This window comes from Nicotiana tomentosiformis, chromosome 7, assembly GCF_000390325.3.
Source record: "Nicotiana tomentosiformis chromosome 7, ASM39032v3, whole genome shotgun sequence".
In the NCBI taxonomy this organism is placed as follows: Eukaryota; Viridiplantae; Streptophyta; class Magnoliopsida; order Solanales; family Solanaceae; genus Nicotiana; species Nicotiana tomentosiformis.
Genome location: NC_090818.1, coordinates 100,118,189 through 100,139,888, shown reverse-complemented (window position 1 = coordinate 100,139,888; position 21,700 = coordinate 100,118,189). Strand labels below are relative to the sequence as shown.

Genomic DNA, 21,700 nt, shown 5'->3' with positions numbered 1-21,700 from the left:
GACATTGTGGATTAGAGACTTAACCTTTCATCTCATCTTTGCAAGTGTGAGATTGCTAGTTAATGGTAAATCTGTACGTGCCTGTGCCAGGAGGAATAAACTTTTTTTCCTTAACCGTCTGCTACTAAGCCCATGAGTAAGAACCAAATAACAAACTGAAAAAGCACTTCGGCCATATATGAATATCTGCTCTCAGTTATAGTAACTGTTGATCTGAAACTAGACTGGGCAACGTCAGAGGTGGTTCGATGTTAGATTCTAAAGAACCAACAGTTCTATTAGTGACCCATATAAAACGAGCTTTGAAGATGCTTCAATCCAATATAAATAGTAAATCATATACGTGCTTTTATTGTTGGAAGAAAAACATGTTTCATCGATTTCCGATTACACAGAAACTCCAAGATCTAATACACGTTGCACATTATAATTCTTGGCCGTCATTGTATTTTCTGTATACACACTTCACAAACAACATCAATGACATCCGTTACATACATAATTTTCCTTTGCAGGCAAACAAACAGACTATAAATGAAGAAAAAATGCTAGGTTATTCAGTCAAGAATAACAAATAACCTAAGCTACTCTCTCATTTAGTTGCTTTAACCCAAAGTTCTCAAAGGCAGGCCGATCTATACAGGTTATATGTCCACACTGACACTTTCTTAGGTGTAAAATGATGAATCTTCCGTTGCCCAGTGAAGGATGATTAATAGCAAGGAAAAGGCCTATCTTCATATTTGCCACCATTTGCGATTGCGATTTTCCATTACCTTGACAAGCTCATTTGCCAATGATGCAAAGTCTTCAGCCCCACTGCGTAGTTCGTCAGTTCTTTGGCTAATTCTCTGCAAAACCATATAAAGTTATATGTCATCATAAACCAGAATAAGCAAGGTTTGCACAAGAAAACTGTTTATACAGTATAATGAGAAGTTGAACAAATTTCAAGGAGGAGCACAGTGCAGAACCAGACAACGGTCAGGGACCAAGTTGCAACACAAACACAAGAATGAGCATATTATCTTCCAGAAAATATGCAACTTAGAGGTTCTATCCCCCACTTTCTTTAATCTTTAAACCATGAGTGGTCTTAGCTTAATATACTCTCACAACTAATTTTGGTTACAAGCAAGAATTTATTTCATGTATTATCATGCTCAAAGAAGGGGAACCTTGGAGCAACGGTAGAATTGTCTCTGTGTGACCTATATGTCACGGATTCGAGCCGTGGAATCAACCATTGATGCTTGCATCAGAGTAGATACCCTGTCTACATCACACCCCTTGGGGTGTGGCCCTTCTCCGGACCCTCTATGAATGTGGGATACTTCGTGCACCGGTATTATCATGCTCAATATTTTGTGTTACATATGTGTATCTTCACCATTTTAAATACCTCAAGTTTCTCTTGGCGTTCTAGAAGCTTGTTTCTAGCTTCTCCAGCCGCTGATGATGCATCCTGGAAGATATAATGATTGAATAAACAATGAGAACATTTATTAGACACAGTGGGGTCTGAAAAAGTTCCAACACCGACAAATATTATTACCCCCGCTTTTCTATATTTTGCTATGATTTCTTCACGTGTCCTAAGTCTGGGCTTGACATCGTCACCCTCAGAATCAAGCAACTTCCCTCGTTCAGTTCCTGCAATGTACAAGGAAAATATTTGTTATTATGAATTCTGAAACTGCAGATGACTGATTTGATGCAAGTTACCTCTTTTACTATTTTGTGTGCTATGAGATGAAGTAGGAGCCACAGGGACAGGGTCATCAATTTCAATATCATCTGCGTCAGAAGTAAATCTTCAGTTAGGGGCACCTCAACTACAGAAATGTTGTATAGACCAATATATAGGGACAGAAAAGTGTCACTCTTGAAGAAGCAAGGTATGTAGGGATAACCTATATCGAGCTCCACTGCTCCTTGAACTTCCTTAGTGATAATTGGGGACGGTTCTGGGTTGAGTGGGTTCTTCATAAAGATACCTTCCAGATGACTAAAGTTTGACTTAGACATCTCACTGAGATCCATATTATGGTTCGTTTTTCCCACTTTAAATCCTTTAACGAGAGTACCAATAATGTTTGGCCCACTACCCTGCAGCAACATTGATAAGAATTCAGCCACTGCAAAATATAGACCACAAGGAAACATCTTCATCAACCAGACCTGTTTCTTCTTCTGAGTGGAGAATTTGATGGCAGCATCTGCTGCAGCTGCGAGCACTTCATCATGAAGAAACGGCAAAGATTCTGGAATTCTGGAAAACACATTGCTGAATCAGTAATTTTGAACAATCTATGCAGCTCATGAGTAAGCTATTCACTTGATGGAAAGTAGCACTGGTTGATCATATACCTGAAATCATTTTCACTAGCTAATAGGGACACGAAAGCCAGTTCAGAACCATTTGCCTGATATTTGTTATGACAAAGATGTTAAGAGGCCATGCAAGAATAGGATGAAATTTTAATAAGCAAGGAATAATGCTAAACAATAGGATAATAGCATGCACTGCAACTTTTTTTACCAAGGTAACATGGCCATTCTCCATGGAACTCATCGCCCTGTCCATATTTAGCTTGAAATTCCACCTTAAAACTGACATTAAGGAGGTCTGCTCCACCAACTCTAGATCAGGCAAAGATCTGGAGATATATACATGTTAGCAATGTTCTAACACACAGTTCTTTTGTAATATATTATCTAGGACATGCAGCAAAGAAGCAATCTTTCATTATTGACAATAAGGAATTGTACAAGGCACATAAAACTTGCATATTCAAGGTGCATTTAGTATGATGTAAAACGGGAAAATCTTACCTTGAAAAACTTTTCTTAGATCGTTTTCCGACATTTGGTTAATATAAAGGTAGGTGACAAGTCTCAAGCAATTCTCGTCTCCACCTCTAATGCTAGAAGATGGGGTATAGGGCATCAGAAAATATTTTGGTAATGGAGCAGTACTAAGAGCTTACAACAATGTTTATGTGCTGATTGAAGGAAGTGATATATGGTATGAATCGTGATAATTGTACAGGAAAATGACTATACGAATTAAGATACTTTCAAAGAAAATATGAATAACATCCATAAATATCACGAGTAAATTTTCTCCATTTGAAGAAAACTAGTTTAGGAACGAGGTGTAGTTGATTGATTGGTTGATGTGATTATTTTCTTGGAGAGAACATTTTTAACAATTTAAGGCAGCCAAATACTGGAGAACAATCTGATTATGCCTTACTAACATCCTTAAAGTTGGGAAATGGTACTTGCTGGAACATTTACGAAAGAAAAAGCTTACCTAATCTCGATATCTCCATTCTGAAAGAGTAATAGTAGCCCACAAACTTTCCCATCTTTCATAAAAGTAGTTGTCCAGCAACAAGGTTTGTCGAGCTTCACTTTGCACACAGATTTATTGTTCCCCTAGTAATATCAAATGGAATTATATAGAACATTCAAGGACATAGAACTACAAGAAATCAGAAGCAATGAAAAAATAAACTCACATGAACCACAGATTTTGTAGCATAAGTGCGTATTGCATCTTTACAGCAAAGTAGAACAAAGGACTCCTCAAAGTGTTTCCTGGAGGGGTCATTTTGTAGAAAGGGAGCCGTATCACATTGATCACTAGTGGTCATGTCCTGTGAAGGCTCATTACTATTTGCATCATCCTTGCTGGACTGTGGCTTCTTACTTATTATACCAGAAAATGGGGTGTTGTTTTCTGAAATGCAATAAATCAACACAAAACTGAGTGCAACTTACACGTAAAAACAATTTGAATTTCTCTACAAATATGTACTTGCCTATGACATACATAGAAATTGCTGTTGACACTTTCTTTAAATGCAGGGGCTCTAAACTGGACGTTTTACCACTACCACCATCAATTACATAGATCTTTGCATCCTCAGTTAAAACGAACATGAGTTCCTCCATATGATTTTCTGGAAGCTCTGATTGTTTTGGGCTTTTGCTATGACCATCACTATGCATAAATCTCTTTGCAATCACTGAGACCAGTGGAGAGCTACCAACAGATACGGAATCTGTCAAGAACAAAACTGATAATGAAGTCATATCAAGCACTGCAACCTGAAATTGGAGGCCTTTGTGAATAAGTATCCACATCAATCAACAAGAGTGACATCATAAGATCATCACAAAACTTGAAGAGAAGGATGTTGGGTTTCTGACCTTAACATTTTCATATCCAACTGCAAGTTTGGCTCCATGATTTATAAATTCGATCGCTCGGACGCGAACATCGAGAAGCTTTATAACAGCTCTGCAGCTAGGTCCTTGACCTTGTGCCAACTCATGAACTATGAAAAGGTATGTACCAGTGAATTCAAAGATAATAGTTGATTTTCAAAGAATTATGCAAAGTAAATCTGGAAAATATCAACATGCCAATGACATATTACTTTCTCTGTCCAATTCTGTCAAACAATATTACAATTTGAAGAGTCAGACAGCTTTTTGACTGTAATGTTCTGAAATAATTTTTAAGCGCTTTCAATTTTTTTAAGTTTTAGGCTATAGTACTTTTTGTGCAGAGTAAATATGTAATAAATGTCTGAAATCAATGTGAAAACTAAAGGGTTTGATCCTCATACTCGACATCCCATCACTCATTTTAGGGAGAAAAAGATACTGGTAAAAAAACGTGCTGTGCAGTAGATTCAATTAATTGGCCGCAAAGTAGCTTTAGATGACTGTACCTGGAGCCATAGAGGTGGTTAGAGGTTTTGTGTTGTCATAATCAAATTCAACTAAGAAAAAAAACCATAATCAGGGGCAATCAAATTTGTCATTTGTGTTACGCATGTTGTGGCTGTGAGAAGGCACGGGAGAAAATATGTTATTGATATATTGAATGAATGAATAATACTACACAAGAGGTCCTTATTTATAGCTATACTATACAAGGACATACTACTCCTCTACCAATGTGGGACAATACTACACTATATACATGCTGTAAATTAACACTCCCCCTCAAGCCGGTGCATACAAATCATATGTACCGAGCTTGTTACATATATAACTAATACGAGGACCAGTGAGAGACTTGGTGAAAATATCTGCAAGTTGATCATTTGACCTCACAAACTTTGTAGCAATCTCTCCTGAAAGTATCTTTTCTCTGATGAAGTGACAATCAATCTCAATGTGTTTAGTTCTCTCATGGAACACCGGATTTGATGCAATATGAAGGGCAACTTGATTATCGCACACAAGTTCCATCCGACTGATTTCACCAAATTTCAACTCCTTGAGCAATTGTTTGGTCCAGACTAGCTCACATGTTATCATAGCCATTGCTCGATATTCTGCTTCTGCACTAGACCGAGCAACTATATTCTGTTTCTTGCTCTTCCAGGACACCAAATTTCCTCCTACTAAAACACAATATCCAGACGTAGAACGTCTATCAGAAGGTGATCCTGCCCAATCAGCATCTGAGTATCCAATGATCTGCTCATGACCTCGATCCTCAAAGAGTAACCCTTTGCCTGGAGCCGATTTTATATATCGAATAATGCGGACAACTGCATCCCAATGACTATCACAGGGAGAATTCATAAACTGACTTACAACACTCACAGGATAGGAAATGTCGGGTCTAGTCACTGTGAGATAATTTAATTTTCCAACCAGCCGCCTATAGCTTGCAGGATCGCTAAGCGGCTCCCCCTGTCCTGGCATAAGTTTAGAATTCGGATCCATCGGAGTGTCAACAGGTCTGCAACCTATCATCCCCGTCTCCTCAAGAATGTCTAAAGCATATTTTCTTTGAGAAATAACAATACCTGAGCTAGACTGGGCAACTTCAATACCCAGAAAGTACTTCAATCTGCCTAGATCCTTAGTTTGGAAGTGCTGGAAGAGATGCTGCTTCAGGTTGGTAATACCATCCTGATCATTGCCAGTAATAACAATATCATCAACATAGACTACCAGATAAATGCAGAGACTTGAAGCAGAGTGCCGATAAAACACAGAGTGATCAGCTTCACTACGAATCATGCCAAACTCCTGGATAACCGTGCTGAACTTACCAAACCAGGCTCGAGGAGACTGCTTTAGACCATAAAGTGACCGACGCAAGCGACATACAAGGCCACGAGACTCCCCCTGAGCAACAAAACCAGGTGGTTGCTCCATATAAACCTCATCCTCAAGATCACCGTGAAGAAAGGCATTTTTAATGTCCAGCTGATAGAGGGGCCAATGACGAACCGCAACCATGGATAGAAAAAGGCGGACTGAAGCCACTTTAGCCACGGGAGAGAAGGTATCACTGTAATCGAGCCCAAATATCTGAGTATATCCTTTGGCAACAAGACGGGCCTTAAGTCGATCAATCTGTCCATTGGGACCAACTTTGACTGCATAAACCCAACGACAACCAACAGTAGATTTACCTGAGGGAAGAGGAACAAGCTCCCAAGTACCACTTGTATGTAAAGCAGACATTTCGTCACTCATAGCCTGTCGCCATCCTGGATGAGACAACGCTTCACCTGTAGACTTAGGGATGGAAACCGAGGACAAAGAAGATATAAAAGCATAATGGGGAGATGACAGACGATGATAGCTCAAACCGACATAATGAGGATTAGGGTTAAGTGTGGTCCTTATACCTTTCCGAAGTGCAATCGGTGTACTAGGAGCAGGGTCCGCAGCAGGAGCAGGGTCAGGTGCAGGACGAGAACCAGTTGGGCCTGATGGAGGACGCAAACGACGATGATAAGTCAAGAGTGGTGTTCCTGTGGCCGGGGAACTAGGGGGAACAACACTAGACTCCTCAACGGTTGGTATGGATGAAAACTCTGTGGTCGAAGGTGGAGGAGGAGCTATAGTAAACTCCTCAAAGGTCGGTATAGGTAAGACCTCAGATATATCATGGTGGTCAGCAGAGGTAAAGAAAGGTTTAGACTCAAAAAATGTGACGTCAGCTGACATAAGGTACCTACGAAGATCTGGAGAATAACAACGATATCCCTTCTGAACACGAGAATAACCAAGGAAGACACACTTGAGAGCACGGGGAGCTAACTTATCTTTCCCAGGGGCTAAGTTATGAACAAAACACGTGCTCCCAAAAACATGAGGTGGAAGAGAGTATAAGGGTGACTGGGGAAACAATACTGAATGCAGAATCTGATTCTTGATGGGAGATGAAGGCATCCGATTAATCAAATAACAAGCTGTGAGAACTGCATCACCCCAAAAACGCAACGGAACGCGAGATTCAATTAGAAGTGTGCGAGCAGTCTCAATAAGGTGCCTATTCTTTCTCTCAGCAACCCCATTTTGCTGAGGGGTATAAGGACAAGATGTCTGATGAATAATTCCCTGAAAAGTCATAAATTGCTGAAATTGAGAAGATAAATATTCTAAGGCATTATCACTGCGAAAAATGTGAATAGAAACATCAAATTGGTTTTTGATTTCAGCACAGAAACTCTGGAATATAGAAAATAACTCAGAACGATCTTTCATTAAGAAAAACCAAGTACATCTTGAATAATCATCAATGAAACTGACAAAGTGACGAAATCCCAAGGATGAACTGACTCTACTAGGACCCCATATATCAGAATGAACTAAGGAGAAGACAGACTCTGCATGACTCTCAACACTACGCGAAAAGGAGGCTCGGGTATGTTTCCCAAGTTGACACGACTCACAATCTAATGTAGACAAACTAGATAAACTAGGCACCATCTTCTGAAGTTTGGATAAACTCGGATGTCCTAAACGTCTGTGGATTAGATCTGGAGGATCTGTAACTAGACATGTTGTGGAAGGACTGAGTGAGTTAAGGTAGTAAAGGCCTTCTGATTCACGTCCTGTACCAATTGTCTGTCCCGTACTGCGGTCCTGCATAATAAAAGAATCGTCAATAAAGTATATACCACAATGGAGGGCACGAGTCAAACGACTAACAGATGCAAGACTAAAAGGACAGCCAGGGACATAAAGAACGGAATCTAGGGTGATAGAAGACAAGGGATTAGCTTGTCCAACTCATTTTGCCTTAGTTTGACATCCATTGGCTAAAGTAACAGTGGGAAGAGACTGTAAATATACAATATTTGACAAAAGTGATATATTACCAGAGATGTGATCAGAAGCGCCGGAGTCCATGACCCATGGGCCAAGAGTGCTAGACTGGGAAACACAAGCAAAAGAATTACCAGAAACAGAAGTATCAGTCTGAGCAACCGAGGCTACTTGTGGAGATGTCTGCTTACTTGCTCGATACTGAAGGAGCTCATTATATTCTTCTTTAGATAAAGAAAATCCTTGGTTACCTGGAGTCTCGGTCTGAGCAATGTAAGCATTTTTGGGTGGACGACCATGTAAGGAATAACACATTTCACGAGTGTGTCCAAGTTTGTGACAATAAGAACACTTGGGTCTAGATCTTCCAAAACGACCTCCTCCTCGTCTATGCTCCATAGTTTGAGATGCCCGAATATCCATTGTCTGGGATGCAAGAACAGAGGAATCAAGTATCTGTGATGAGATCACTGGTGGACTTGGTGCTGCAGCAAGGCGGAGTAATCGAGAGAATAATTCATCAACTGTCGGGACAGACGGACTAGCCAAAATCTGGTCGCGTACTGAATCAAGATCATTAGGAAAGTCCAGCGAGGGTAAGAACGAGAAACATCTTCTGTCGCTGCTCTTGTTGTTTTTCCACACTAGCCGAAACTGGCATCAACTTCTCAAATTCCTCCATGACTGCCTGTACTTGACCCAAGTAAGTAGACATATCCAATTCCTGCTTCTTTAAGTTTGTCATCCGTGATATCACATCATAGAAGCGAGATATGTCATTAGTGTATAAGGTGCGTGCCTTTGCCCAAACCAAATAACATGTCTGGAATGGACGAAACAAGGGCATCAACTTGGAATCAATAGATCGCCACAAGATGCTACATAACTGAGCATCGATTTTTGCCCAAAGTGCTATTGCCTTTTCATCTCCATCGCTAGACTGTTTGATTAGATGATCTTGAACACCTTGACCTCTACACCATAACTCGACAGATGAAGCCCAAGCTAAGTAGTTTGAACCTCCCATTAAAGGTTCCGAGGTAATAATAGCACTAGAGTTTCCAGAACTCATGTTTCTAGACCCAAAAGCATCAAATCCCAAAGACATTGTTGCAAATTATTACCAAATAGGAGAAAGAATCAACTGTAATCCACTGAAACAGTGTACGGAAACACAGAAACAGAATACTGAAACTGTAGCTGCCGGAATCTACTGTAGCTGCTGGAATCTACTGTAGCTGTCGGAATAGTACTGTAGCTACCGGAAAAAAACTCAAAGTTGTCGGAATGAAATGAAAACAGTAGGGGTAGGATCAGAATTACCAGGCGACCCAACTGTTCTGAAGGAAGATTTTCAAAAAATGGCCGGAAGTGGTCGTACGCGCCGGCGCGTGAGCTCACGCGCGTGAGCTTCTGGTGGCGCGTGAGGCTGCTTCTGCCGGAGTTGTTCACTGGGGTTTGGTCGCCGGACAGTGACGACTCTTGTGGTAGTGTTGGATTTTGCACAACACTGACAGAAATGAACCAGATAGAAAACAACCTTAAAAAATACTGATTTCTCTTTCCCGGAATCGCTGGAATTTATGCAAAGCGATAAGTCTCTCACAATTGCTCTGATACCATGTGAGAAGGCACGGGAGAAAATATGTTATTGATATATTGAATGAATGAATAATACTACACAAGAGGTCCTTATTTATAGCTATACTATACAAGGACATACTACTCCTCTACCAATGTGGGACAATACTACACTATATACATGCTGTAAATTAACAGTGGCTGTTTAAGAATGTGTTGCGCTGTCTCAACTTGCTTCATTGGTTTTACAGGGGAGAAAGTCCACGAGACCCCCACAAGACGAGACCCCCACAAGACCCGGTAGAATCAACATTGTTGACTAACAAATAATGAAACCTGTGCTACAATTATACAAATATGTATTCACTAAGGCTGGTACAAATATACAAGACGAGGCCGAAAACATTCATCCAGGAAAAAATTACTTCAATGGAATCGGACATGAATCTTGCAGCAGCTATTCAACAAGAGATCTTTTGATAAAAGTTCTTATGTAATCTTCACTATCTCATCCAGCTGCATTTGGAGGACCAATTTCAAAGCTAAGCTGTTAATCAAATGCTAGACTTAAATATTTGGCCAAAGTTCCAATCCCAAGTTCAGCCAAAAGTCTATAAGTTTCAGTTAGGAAATTAAGATTAAGTTCAAAATTCCACCCCAAAAGTTGAATGCAACTACCTGATATTAAAGAATTCAACTGTTCGATCTTATAACATTGTCTATTTCTGACAGAGGTAAAACTTTTTCCATCCATTTCACAGAAAACCTCCAAATATTGCTGTAGATATAAGCCATGAGATCTTGTTGAAATTCAGTTGTCCGGATAAGGAATTTTGTAACCCAATGTCAAGCATATTCTACTCTTAAGGCGGGCCATTAGTCTATGACAAGAAGGTCATTGTATACTGGAATAATAGTTACATTACCTTCACTTTTAGCATCAGTAATAAAATGGAAGTTCTCCATATCGCTATGTTTGAAATCATAAAGGCGTACCTGCATTTCATGTTAGTTTGGATTAATATAGCACGGATATACACCAACACCAAATTAGAAATAGAATAAGGTGTTTCCCACCAGACCACACTCATCCCCAACTGCCAATCTTAATGTCTGGAAGCAGAAATCTATTTTTGAAACTGAAGCGGTTGATATAACTGTATTTACACCTTTAACCTGAAAATCACCAGAGTAAAATTTAGAGTTCCGTATTCAAATGACATAATGAAAAAACTGCTCATTAGAAGTAACTTGGAACTTGTAACTGTTGTTTCAACCTCATTATCCAAGACACAAAGGAGAAAGAAGACCGGATGAGTGGCATCCCACATCCTTACAGATCCATCCTGGTAACCTGCTATATAAACTCTTTGAATCCTGTTAGTCTCAGCTTGAGAAATATGATTATACACCCCTCCAGTTAAGGGCCATCCGTTAGCCCCAGATGATGTTGCTGTGCAGAACTTCTTGAATAAAGGTGTCTGGTTAAGATACAAATCCCATAAAAAACTAAATTAGAAATAAGTCTGGATTTTTAGAAAAATGAGAAGGGGGGAGACAATGATACGGGGAAGCAGCACCTCTTGAAGAAGCTCGGGTAAGTTTCCATCTGAATGCAACTGGGTAAGCTTTGTCACAGTCATGGAAGGATCAACTGTCGGTAATTCTACAGGAAAATCCTCAGCTGATAGAGATACTTTCTTCAACTCTTTGGATACCAAGTCAGACAAGCTTGAACAATCCAAAAGTTTTAGTTGTCCAGGACTCATCAACACAAATAAAGCAGCTTTTTCATCAGTTGCTGCTGTCCCAGTAGTTGGTAATAAGATCGTATCGGCAAATGAGCCACTAAAAGTGAGGTCAACACGACCAACACATTTCAAAGTCTCCATTCCAGATGACCAATCAAGGGTAAGAATCTGCAGCAGCAAAGCAGAAGAAATTAATGTTTTTATCATTACATACGATTATGTTTGAGAGTGTAGGTAGTATGATGGTATGTAATATCCCAAGAACACAATTGGCACCCAACAGAAGTTTAAGAGTTGTTGTTCAAATTCTTTCCCCTCTCTAGGGATGAAGACCGAGAGCTGAATCTGTGAGGACTTTTACCACTAGTTCCTAATTTAGAAATGTATCCTCCCCTAAATTGCAAACAGTCAGAAAATATAAACGAACTAGAATATAATGAAGATTGTAGGGAAATGATACTTTTCAAAGCAACCTTATGTACATGTGTGCACTTCTACTACCATAGATTATTCATTATTCTGACTCACCTAAGGCAGTTTTCTGATAACCCAATTTAGCATTTAAAATTGATTGGAATTTATCGATGGATGGGTTAGAAATGTCAAATTAAAAGTTCTCTACACGTCAAGCACCAGTTTAAATGTTATATAGATTTTAAATCATAATCTGTTTTGACTCATTGAAAATGTTACAACAAGAACAACTTGAGGTATCTACTAAAACTCTAAAATGGTAGATTCCATTAGATATCAAATATAGTTATTCAATCAGGATCATTTCATACTTCAAAAGCCAATATATATTACAATTTGGAAATACACACACTAAGATATAGCTTGACTTTTATTTGTCCCAAAGTGCAGTTCAATTTGACCCAGAAACGCAACATTTTATAATCTTGAGGTACAGAGAATATTGAAATAATTAAGTCTGCATGGCTAGCGAGCTTACGTATAGCATAACGATAAAACAATAATGAGAATATTTCAGTGATGAAATGTAAAACTTACTGTAATGACTTCATCGGATCCTATTTCATCACCGCCATAAATGAGGAGATGGCCATCGCTGCTATTCCGGGATTTACTGTTCGCCCACCAGTTTAAGACAATGACAGGAAGCCTTTTTTCAGCAGAAGACAACTGTAGCTTAACAACATTATCAAATGGTCCGGCTTCTTGACCTTTGCTTAAGGTTGATTTTGATGTTTTCCAAAACAGAATATCTCCATCTATGTACCCAACAGCAAGAATGGATCCATCAGTGGATGCCCAGCAAAGTGTGGTTATCTCTTTCTCCTCAAATTCATGCTGCAATAAATCATCAGGAGAGCTGGAATCTGCGTTCTTTTTAAAGTTTACAGCACCATCCTTCAAATGGAGATCTTTATCACCTTTAACAATGATAACATGGGCTTCAACGACGTCCCATAGTATAATTAAACCACTCTCATATGCAATCAATAATCTGCAATAAATGTCATCAGTTCAGGAACTTATAAGAAAAAACATAATCAAGATTCTAACAGAACCCATTACAGTTACTAAGTCATAAAGACAAAGCCACACTACGTAGAGAAGGATACATCACTCATGCTTCATTTGATACAACTGACTGCCGTACAGCAACTGACAGATTTAGTTGACCAATAAAGAGGAATAATAGTTTCTTGCCAGTAAATTATACCTCCTCCACCATGCAATTTTGCCTAGTACTTACCCAGGCACTTCCTATCGATTAATAGAAATATACTACTTTCTTGGTTTTTGGTTCTTACTCAGAAGACCGCAACAAAGGAATTTTGGCCAGAGAAGACATCTACAATAAGACCAAATGGTATATGAGTGGAGACATCACTTCATCTATACTTCTATAGCTTTTACTACATTGACAAGCTTCTTATGACCAAAATATATTGGCATTCGGTAATCACTTTTAGAAATTGCTCAACAACAATTCTTTTTTATCCCACGAGAACCACTTATTTTATCCCAAAGAAGCACTGAATGCCACCTCATAACTGGGTCATGTATCTTGGAAAAAAAATCTGTAAGCAAGGATAGATCTTTCTCCGGTTTTCTTGCTTCATTCACATTTAAGATTCTCCAACTTGTATGTCAAAAACCAGCAACGATTAACATAACATATACCTTGCAAGACAATTAATAAGGAAAAAAATAAACAAATGCAAAAGGGTAGGGCTTAGTTTGGTTAACATGAGGTTAGTGAGGAGTGAGGAAGAAACTATACACAATAATTGTGACTTGCCTATTTCCTGACGTAAAAGGTTGGGGGAGAATTCCAACAACTGGTTGATGATCTGCATTCGCAAAACCAGCTGCTTCTGCAAAATAATTCAAAAAGAGGTTTGTTGAATTATAAAAGCACACGAGAATTTGATAATAAGATTCTTTAAGACAAAAGAACAAACGTGTTGTTAGGTACTCATGAGGTTAAATCAAGCCAGTCGGTATTCTCTGAACAAATGAAATATGCTTGGTGGAGATGCTTAGTCTGATAGAAAAGATCTGAAATCCCAAAATAGAGCCAACTGTCTTCATGTGGCCATAATTTTCTAGAGAAGCTAGTTCAATCACATACATCCCACATATATTAAATAATGTAGGATCTGAAACCAAAGCTACTCGAGGTTGATTGTATTAGAAGAAATTAGATCCAGAACTAATGGACTTGAAATAAAGTTATGCCAGAATAAGGTAGAGGAGGCGAAAACCCTATAAAGGAGAAGATATAGTTGTGTTAATTACAGGTGCATATGGTACCAGCAAAAAGCTCATTGAATAGCCTCTATTACTAGAACAAATTATATTAAACGTAAGGATTGTGTTTCTTGGCAGCTGGCTACAAAATGGTTCAACCATTGTATAATGAACGTGAATCTCTTCTGAATCAAGAGACATGCCCATGTATTGGAATTGCACGAACTAGGCCTAATTATCTGCAATTTGCATCCCTAGACTTTGGAATACGGAAATGCATATCTTGGTACAGCCAACCTACAGGTTTTTTAAGTAGATATCCTGATTCCTGCCTTAAACATGAATGAGCTATTTGTGCTTGTAAATCCAAAGTTTTAACATCCACCAAAAATAGCTCAAAGTTCAAAATACTCTAAAATTAAAAATTATCTCAACTAAACAAGAGTCACTTTACAAGAATAAGAAACAGACATAATCATATAAAATAATAGATCAGATAAAAGATTTTTCACTAAGATCATGCAGTAAGCACCAGAAAGAGAACTCCACAAGATCTGATATGGCAGTTGCAGAAGCTCTCTGTTCTCAACACAGAACTTCAAAACTGAGATTGTTCCATATTCATCTCCAACATACCTGGAATGACAGGAGAACTTTATTATAAGCGTAAAATACTCTCAACTTTTTGCACTGTAAAAACTTTCTTGTATGCACATCGAATTCGTACAAGAAGGAAGAGCCATTGATAACTGAGAAAGCAGTTATATTTGATTTCCACTGCAAATCACAAGCTACAGATCTGCTTTTGAGATTCCAAACCTGCAGAAAATCAAGAGAAAGAGAAATCTTACAGACCTACTAACCACAAACAGTTCCTAACCCATGTTTTACAGGGGCCCTCTGAGCACCAATGTCAGTGCAACCTTTAATGAAAGATTTTTCTTTTGACTTTTCTTCTGGGCTTCTTCTATCTTTAGGGGCGGGGTTTGCAAAGAGGTCTTCATTGGCCATTCAAACTGTTCTTGCTTTCAAGAGGAATGCACCCTTGAAAGGAAACCATTCACCAGTCAAAGTGTACTTGCTTTCAGGCAAAACATAAAAAAGCAGAAAATCATGGAAATGGTCTTCTTATAATTTTAGGTAGTGACGTAATTTAATTGGTGATTACTAGACATTTGACATTATACAACAAAACTTCATTAAACTGCCGGGCAATATTTCACGTTCAACATAAATGTATAAGTGTCTCTGAGAAACACGTTCAAGGAAATAAATGGAGCAGGTTTTGAGATTAAGCAAATTGAGTCATAGTAATTAAACACAACAAGAAACATGAGTTTCTTCAAACCTCTTGCATCATTGTGTTTTACCATTGCAGCTGAAAGAACAATGTCCAAGGTACAATATAGCAGGTTCAAATGAAAAACGAGTCAATTCACCACACAATTGTAGAGATTCTGCCCTGGGTAATTGCAAGATCCATCAGTTGCTTCTTTGTTTTTTATTTTCTGGGGGATATGTTAGGTACAATTTCATTAATTATAGCACCCAAGTGTGTTCTCAAATACAGTAAAACGGTGGATTTAGAATCTTTTAGTATAGAAGAGCGTATGAAATCCAATATAGAACCTATGTTATATACATTTTTCACATTACACCAAAATGTTATTTCAAGAAACTACAGTTGCTATACCTCCTAGCAATTTCTCTTTACGGTATAACTAGAAGTAATGATCTCTCATTAATTTGTAGATGCTATTTCTTGTTTACTATCACTAAGGATACCAACAAGTTCCAGTGAGACCTTAATTCTTTATGTACATTATACGCTTTTTCACATTTTCCTGCGCAACCCTAGTAACACTTAACCAAGATATTATAATATATATGGTAGAGCTAGATCCACAAACCTAAAGCAAGACTTATATCATTCACTTGCTTAGGCAAGGTCATGGCGCGGCCAAGCTCATGCAGGAATTCCTTGATTACAAATGCCAAAATTAACATATCTCAGCAGAGAAAGCAGAGTTGATAGGGCCATCAGGGACACCTGGAGGATGATACCAGCTTGTATTATTTGGTGACTAGGACTGAAAGAAACCTCAGATGTTTCGATGGAGTCTCAACTCCAATACACTTGCTAAAGGCCAGTTGTTTGCTTAGTCTTTTATGTTGGGCCAAACAGTCCTATGTAATTAATTCTACTGTCTTTTTAGATTTTGTGAGCTCCCTCACTCTAGACTAGCCTCTTTGAGATATGTCTTTTGGTTATTGGCTAGCTCCAGACCCTATCATAACATCTTGTAAAGGAGCTAGAATCTCTATTTTTGTAATCACTGCATCTGTTTGATGCCTTTCAGTGAAGCAACCTTCTTTATGTAAAAAAAAAAAAGAAAAGAAACCGAGGAACAGACAAGAAATACAATACAAGCTAAGGCGTCAAATTATGTTCAGTTTCCCTTCTTTGATTGGCATTTGAGAATGCCGCACCAAGAAGGGCATTAAAACCCAACAAGAAATAAAATACAAGCTACGGAGCATAAATGGTCTTAAGTTTCCCAACTTTGATTAACATTTGAGAATGCTGCACTGAGAAGGGCATTAAAAACCAACTTATTGGAAAAAATAATAATACCTGGATATCATTTTCATTTGTGATGCTGACAAGAAAACCCTGGTTTTGAAGGAACTGCCACAGACAAAAAAAGAAATAAAAGAGAACAGATTAAACATATACCTTGAGATTGTAAAAGAGAAGGATTAAAGAAATCATGAATATGATACAAGGGCAAGATATGAAGACACCATCAGTTTATTGGCGCTACAGGAAAATAGTGAGCCAGATTATTTTAAAAAATAATAGCAAACTTTCGTATTATTCAGCAAAGAACCTTTTCTATGTCTGACCAATACTACCCAAAATAGGAAAAGAGAAAAGCTGGATGTTAGCTTTGACAAACAAGCAAACACCTAGCCTCAAGGATGAAAAAGGCCCCAGTGGGATGGAACTTCCTTTTCAAAAGGAAAAGAGAAAAGAAAAAAGTGAATACCCTTTCCTACCTTGTATCATATACCATTAATGTAGGCCCTTTTCAGTTAATTGTCCTCTTATTCTAGGTAAACCCATGGAATGCAACACTAAAAACGAAAATGGTCATCATTGGACTTTGTCATCCAAAAGTATTGGAGTGACATTTTGATTAAAACCCCAGCTCTTTATTGACTTAGCTCATACACCTAACATTATCAATTCTAAAGACCATTATCTCTCAGAGACTCTTAAATATGTTGATAAGGAAACCAGGCTCCAAAGGTGTTACAAAATGCTCACGAATAATATCGAATAATATAGACTTGGAACCTTTAGAACTGAGCTAAGAATCTCTATGAATGACTTCATGTGCAAAAACCAAACCTCTAAATATTTATAGGGCAACTGCTTTGGAGAAATCAAGAGACCTTCAATATTGTCCCCACCAATCACTTTTACCCTACCATCCCTGCAAAAAAATTTGGATACTACATTAAAAAGATACAGCCATCAAGCCATCTATGTAAATAGTTTCTAATTGCAAGATAGTATGGACAGATTATAATATACATTGAGCCTTCACCTAACTTTAATCCATCTGAAATAGATTGTCGCTACCTCAAAACGGAAGTCCTTTTCGATCACAAAATAAGAAAGCGCAAGAGAAAAGAAAAATGAAAATGCGTTGCTACTTCTGTATTCATTTAATTAAGACTCAACTTCTCTCTTGAGCTTAATATGCTATCAGAATAGACTCCTTCCCCCACCCCCCACCAACCAGTACCTGACTGATTTGTATAACTAAACAGAGTTTCCATTTCTTCTTTATGTTCCGGAATAATGTGGTGAGGAACCCCCTTCTTAATCAGCCTAATATAATGGGGCACGATCCACCCTCTTATTCAGAACTATTGCTTCAAGAATCAATCAGACCTTTACTTCTCCCATCCCAAAATTTTAGTCCAGTTTAGCTTCCCAAGAATAAAGACATAAACCTTTGGTTAAGATTTTCAGATGTACTATGTCATAATCTTGAAATTAAAAATATCGTAATTTAATATTGTAGTATTTTTCATGTAAATTTAAATTTTGAGATGTATTATGTCATCTTTGAAAGTAGAAATATCGCAATTTATAGTACTTTCATGTAGCTTTAAGTGCCAAAACTTTTAATGATTAAGTGAATTAATCTATGTCCAGAATCGGTCGAATGGGCCCTTAAAAGGCAAATGGACTAAAAAATTGGGCAGAGGGTGTATTATTTAAAATTAACAGTGGAGGCCCACAGAGGGAAGTTTGTACAAAGCTAAACAGCCTAAAAAACCATACACAGGGATCTCAGGGGCTGAAAGGTCAAGCAACACTACAGGGTACTGGTAAACGTATCATTTACTAAACAAGGGAGCGGGGGTGCCACATGACCATAACTGGCCTGCAGCCAAACAATAGTGGCTATACGCCTATTGCATCCACCAGTTATCTCTTGGTGAAAATATGATTTTGACAAGCCTTAACCTTTTCTCTAGCCTCTTCAACCTTCACTGGAGTATAATGGGGGAAGTTCAATGCAGAACTGAACTCTAGAAACTGAAATGATCAGGATTCAATGACTCACTGCTTCCAAAGAAGCATATCAGGAGTAAGAATCTTGTTATGTTTGTGCACAAGGAAGTGTCTTATCAGCCAAAACAGAGTTAGCGCTTTACTTAACAGCTGACCTAACAGGCTTCTGTCCATATTAAGTGCATAAAAATCAAAACTGACTCACAACGTTCCAATGGCCAATAGGCGCTGGATGGGATCTACTGCAAGAATTGATGCTGTTGACGGGATACCATAATGTACAGTAGCACGAACATTCAGGTCAATTGCTGTCAAACCACTGCCATTTCGCTGAACACAAGAAAAGTTGAAATAAAAGAATTACTCCACCAGCTACATTCAAGTCTTAAAAAGTCAAATGGAATGAATACCATAGCCAATTAAGCACCAATAGAGTAACAACGACCAAATAAATTAGCATCGCATTTTCTAAAAACAATGCCCTATATATTGCTCTTCAGTTAGTAATGCACTATATGTTGCTCCACATTTTTTCCATATTTCTTGGAGATTGTAATGAGCAGTGGCAGAACTAAGTGTGTTGAAGGAGGGTTCAATGGGATCCCCTACATCAAAAAATTACACTGTACAAATAGGGTACACGGAATTATTATATAGTATATAAATTGTTGAATCCCGTAGATAGTTTTTTTTTCTTTTTTTGATAACTAAGACATCCCTGAGGGCCAGTGATGCATCGTTTGAAACTGGTGGATAATGGGTCCGCCCCACTACCCTTCTCCACTTAAATACCAGGCTTTTGTCTGCGGCAAGATTCAAACCCGTGACATGTGCCTAACTCACACATCACAAGTTATGCTCTTACCACTAGACCAAAGCCCTAGGGGCAAGATTCGAGTTCCATGTATTTAAGTCATTCACTCACTGTTTGCAGCAGGATTCAAATCCCCTTGATAGTTAAGTCATTCGCTCGTTGTGCAAGTTTACATTTTTTTAGTTCCCTTGTTAGAATTCCTGCCTCCACCACGGGGAATGAGATTCAAAATCATACATAACAATCAACTTAGCGTCAGTCCCAAACTAATTGGCCTGGCTATATAAATCATCTATATCAATTCACTATCTTTACGTTGACTATCAACCTACTGCTACCATACTCTTTTATCCAGGCTTGAGACCAGCAATATCTTGCAAAGCTCAAATAGGCAGAGTTCATAAGTAACAGCTCCACATATTTTCCCGATATAAAACTTGTTTTTTTTTTTTTAACTATGGTGGTGTCTAGGCCAACTTGAGGTGCAACTCGACTATTCCAACATTGCTACCTCCCATCTGCACAAGTATCAAGAAACTCTGTCCACCAAGGATTAGGCAGATGAGAAGAGTATCAAAAGCCTTCTTGTCGACTTATTTCACTATAATCCAGCTTTGATCGATCAAAATACTGGCAATTTCGCAGCTCAGTTATAAAAAAATCTACCGCATTTAGCAAACAGAATGGAAAACAAAAGGAGTTGTTTCAATTTCCGATATAAAACTCGAGCAAAGATTTTTATCCACTTATATTTCACTATGATCAGCTTCGATCAATCAAATAATTGCAATTTCGCAGCTCAGTTACAACGAAGTGCTTCAATCTCGCATCAAAAATTCCAACATCATGATTACTGCTAAATGAACATCACTATCACTAATTACAACGTCAAATCATTTCTAGAGAATCACAAAGTAGACAAAGTCAACTGAAGAACACTTAAAGACAAAAAAAAAATTACCTGTTGATGTTGATTATGATGATATTGTGTGGCTTTCTGGAAAAGCTTCTTCGCGAACATGGCGAAATGAGAAGTGAAGATTTTTGGATCGGTTTCGAATTTTGAATTGGCTTAGGCGTCCGGCATTTATTTGGCTGAAATGGATTAAAAAAAATGCTTTGGGAGCTATATGCTGATTGATGTATTAATTTAAATTTAAAATTTATGCATTTCTCGAATTGTACGCTAAAATAAAAGGGTTGGACTGAATATATCTTTGCTGCATATTTACAACCAAAAATAGGCTGTTCAAGAGAAACTCAAAATCAATTCCAACCACTTTAGAAGCTAAATTTTATTTGGTAAGATTTGTTGTTAAATTTTTTTAGAAAAAGGAATATTATCTACTTCTTACGTCCTATATGATAATGATTTGACTGGCATTATATTTAAGGAAAAATAATTATTTTTAAGCTTTTAATTTAAAATTAATTATATCTAAATATAAAACTATATTATTCTTTTGGAATAAACGAAAGTGAAAGTGCTACAAATTGACTTCAATCTTGCAGCATACTTTCTTACTCCTATTCATCTTGCAACATACTTTCTTACTCCTATTCATCTTGCAGCATTCTTTCCTACTGCTCAATTAGATCTTATTAAATAACTATGGTTAATTTTTAGCCTTTTGAATTTTTGATTATTACTTACTCTTACCATTATATGCCGTAAGCAATGTTAAGTACACCACTACAAAGGAATTTGGAAAATCAAGTAGCTAAAATAATTGGTTATATTCTTGAGTTAGAAGTTTGTGTATACGGTCGAAATAGATTTCGGACTTCGCACGTCTGCTCGAGTTCGAATGATAGTCGATCGAAGTGAGATTTCGAGATGGTTTCCGAAGATGAAGCAAACAAGCCTCGAACCCGAGAGACCGATCAATGTCGAGTTCGATATTGTTATTGAGCTCGAATCCAAATCGAACTATGATGCACAGTAAAGCTATCAAGCTTATGAGCCGGAGACCAACCAACATTGACCCCGAATCAATTCAAGGGTCCGAGTCAGAATCGAGCTTAAGCCAAAGATCGAGAGCTCGAGTTAGAATCGGGCTCAAGCCGAGATCAAAAGCCCGAGTCAAATCGGACTCACAGACATAAGCTGTTGCAATCCCACTAGACGAGGGAATCTTG

At 38.1% G+C, this 21,700-nt stretch overlaps 1 protein-coding gene across 1 annotated transcript; it reads right to left on the bottom strand.

The window, feature by feature from the left end:
- Positions 1-324: 324 nt before the first annotated feature.
- Positions 325-20,834, bottom strand: LOC104106349 (uncharacterized). Its single transcript, XM_070181772.1, has 24 exons — positions 20,523-20,834; positions 18,953-19,077; positions 17,569-17,653; positions 16,789-16,842; positions 14,881-14,972; positions 14,686-14,789; positions 13,702-13,777; positions 12,444-12,900; positions 11,262-11,600; positions 10,959-11,162; positions 10,759-10,857; positions 10,608-10,677; positions 4,222-4,349; positions 3,831-4,119; positions 3,528-3,748; positions 3,320-3,444; positions 2,543-2,660; positions 2,371-2,426; positions 2,182-2,272; positions 1,914-2,109; positions 1,726-1,797; positions 1,556-1,653; positions 1,403-1,465; positions 325-851 (listed from the first exon to the last, which is right to left on the bottom strand). Exons 1-24 carry the CDS (start codon positions 20,580-20,582, stop codon positions 738-740), a joined length of 3,336 nt encoding a protein of 1,111 aa, XP_070037873.1. The 5' UTR covers positions 20,583-20,834; the 3' UTR covers positions 325-737.
- Between the last annotated feature and the right edge of the window lie 866 nt (positions 20,835-21,700).

What these genes read in the sequence shown, in the direction of transcription:
- LOC104106349 (XM_070181772.1), bottom strand. Translation starts at nt 20,582, where the DNA reads ATGTTCGCGAAGAAGCTTTTCCAGAAAGCCACACAATATCATCATAAT. An exon ending in CTATTGGCCATTGGAACGTT is followed by an intron (nt 17,654 to 18,952) that starts GTGAGTCAGTTT and finishes ATTTTTTTGCAG; the next exon opens with GGATGGTAGGGTAAAAGTGA. An exon ending in TTGGATATGAAAATGTTAAG is followed by an intron (nt 4,120 to 4,221) that starts GTCAGAAACCCA and finishes CTCCAATTTCAG; the next exon opens with GTTGCAGTGCTTGATATGAC.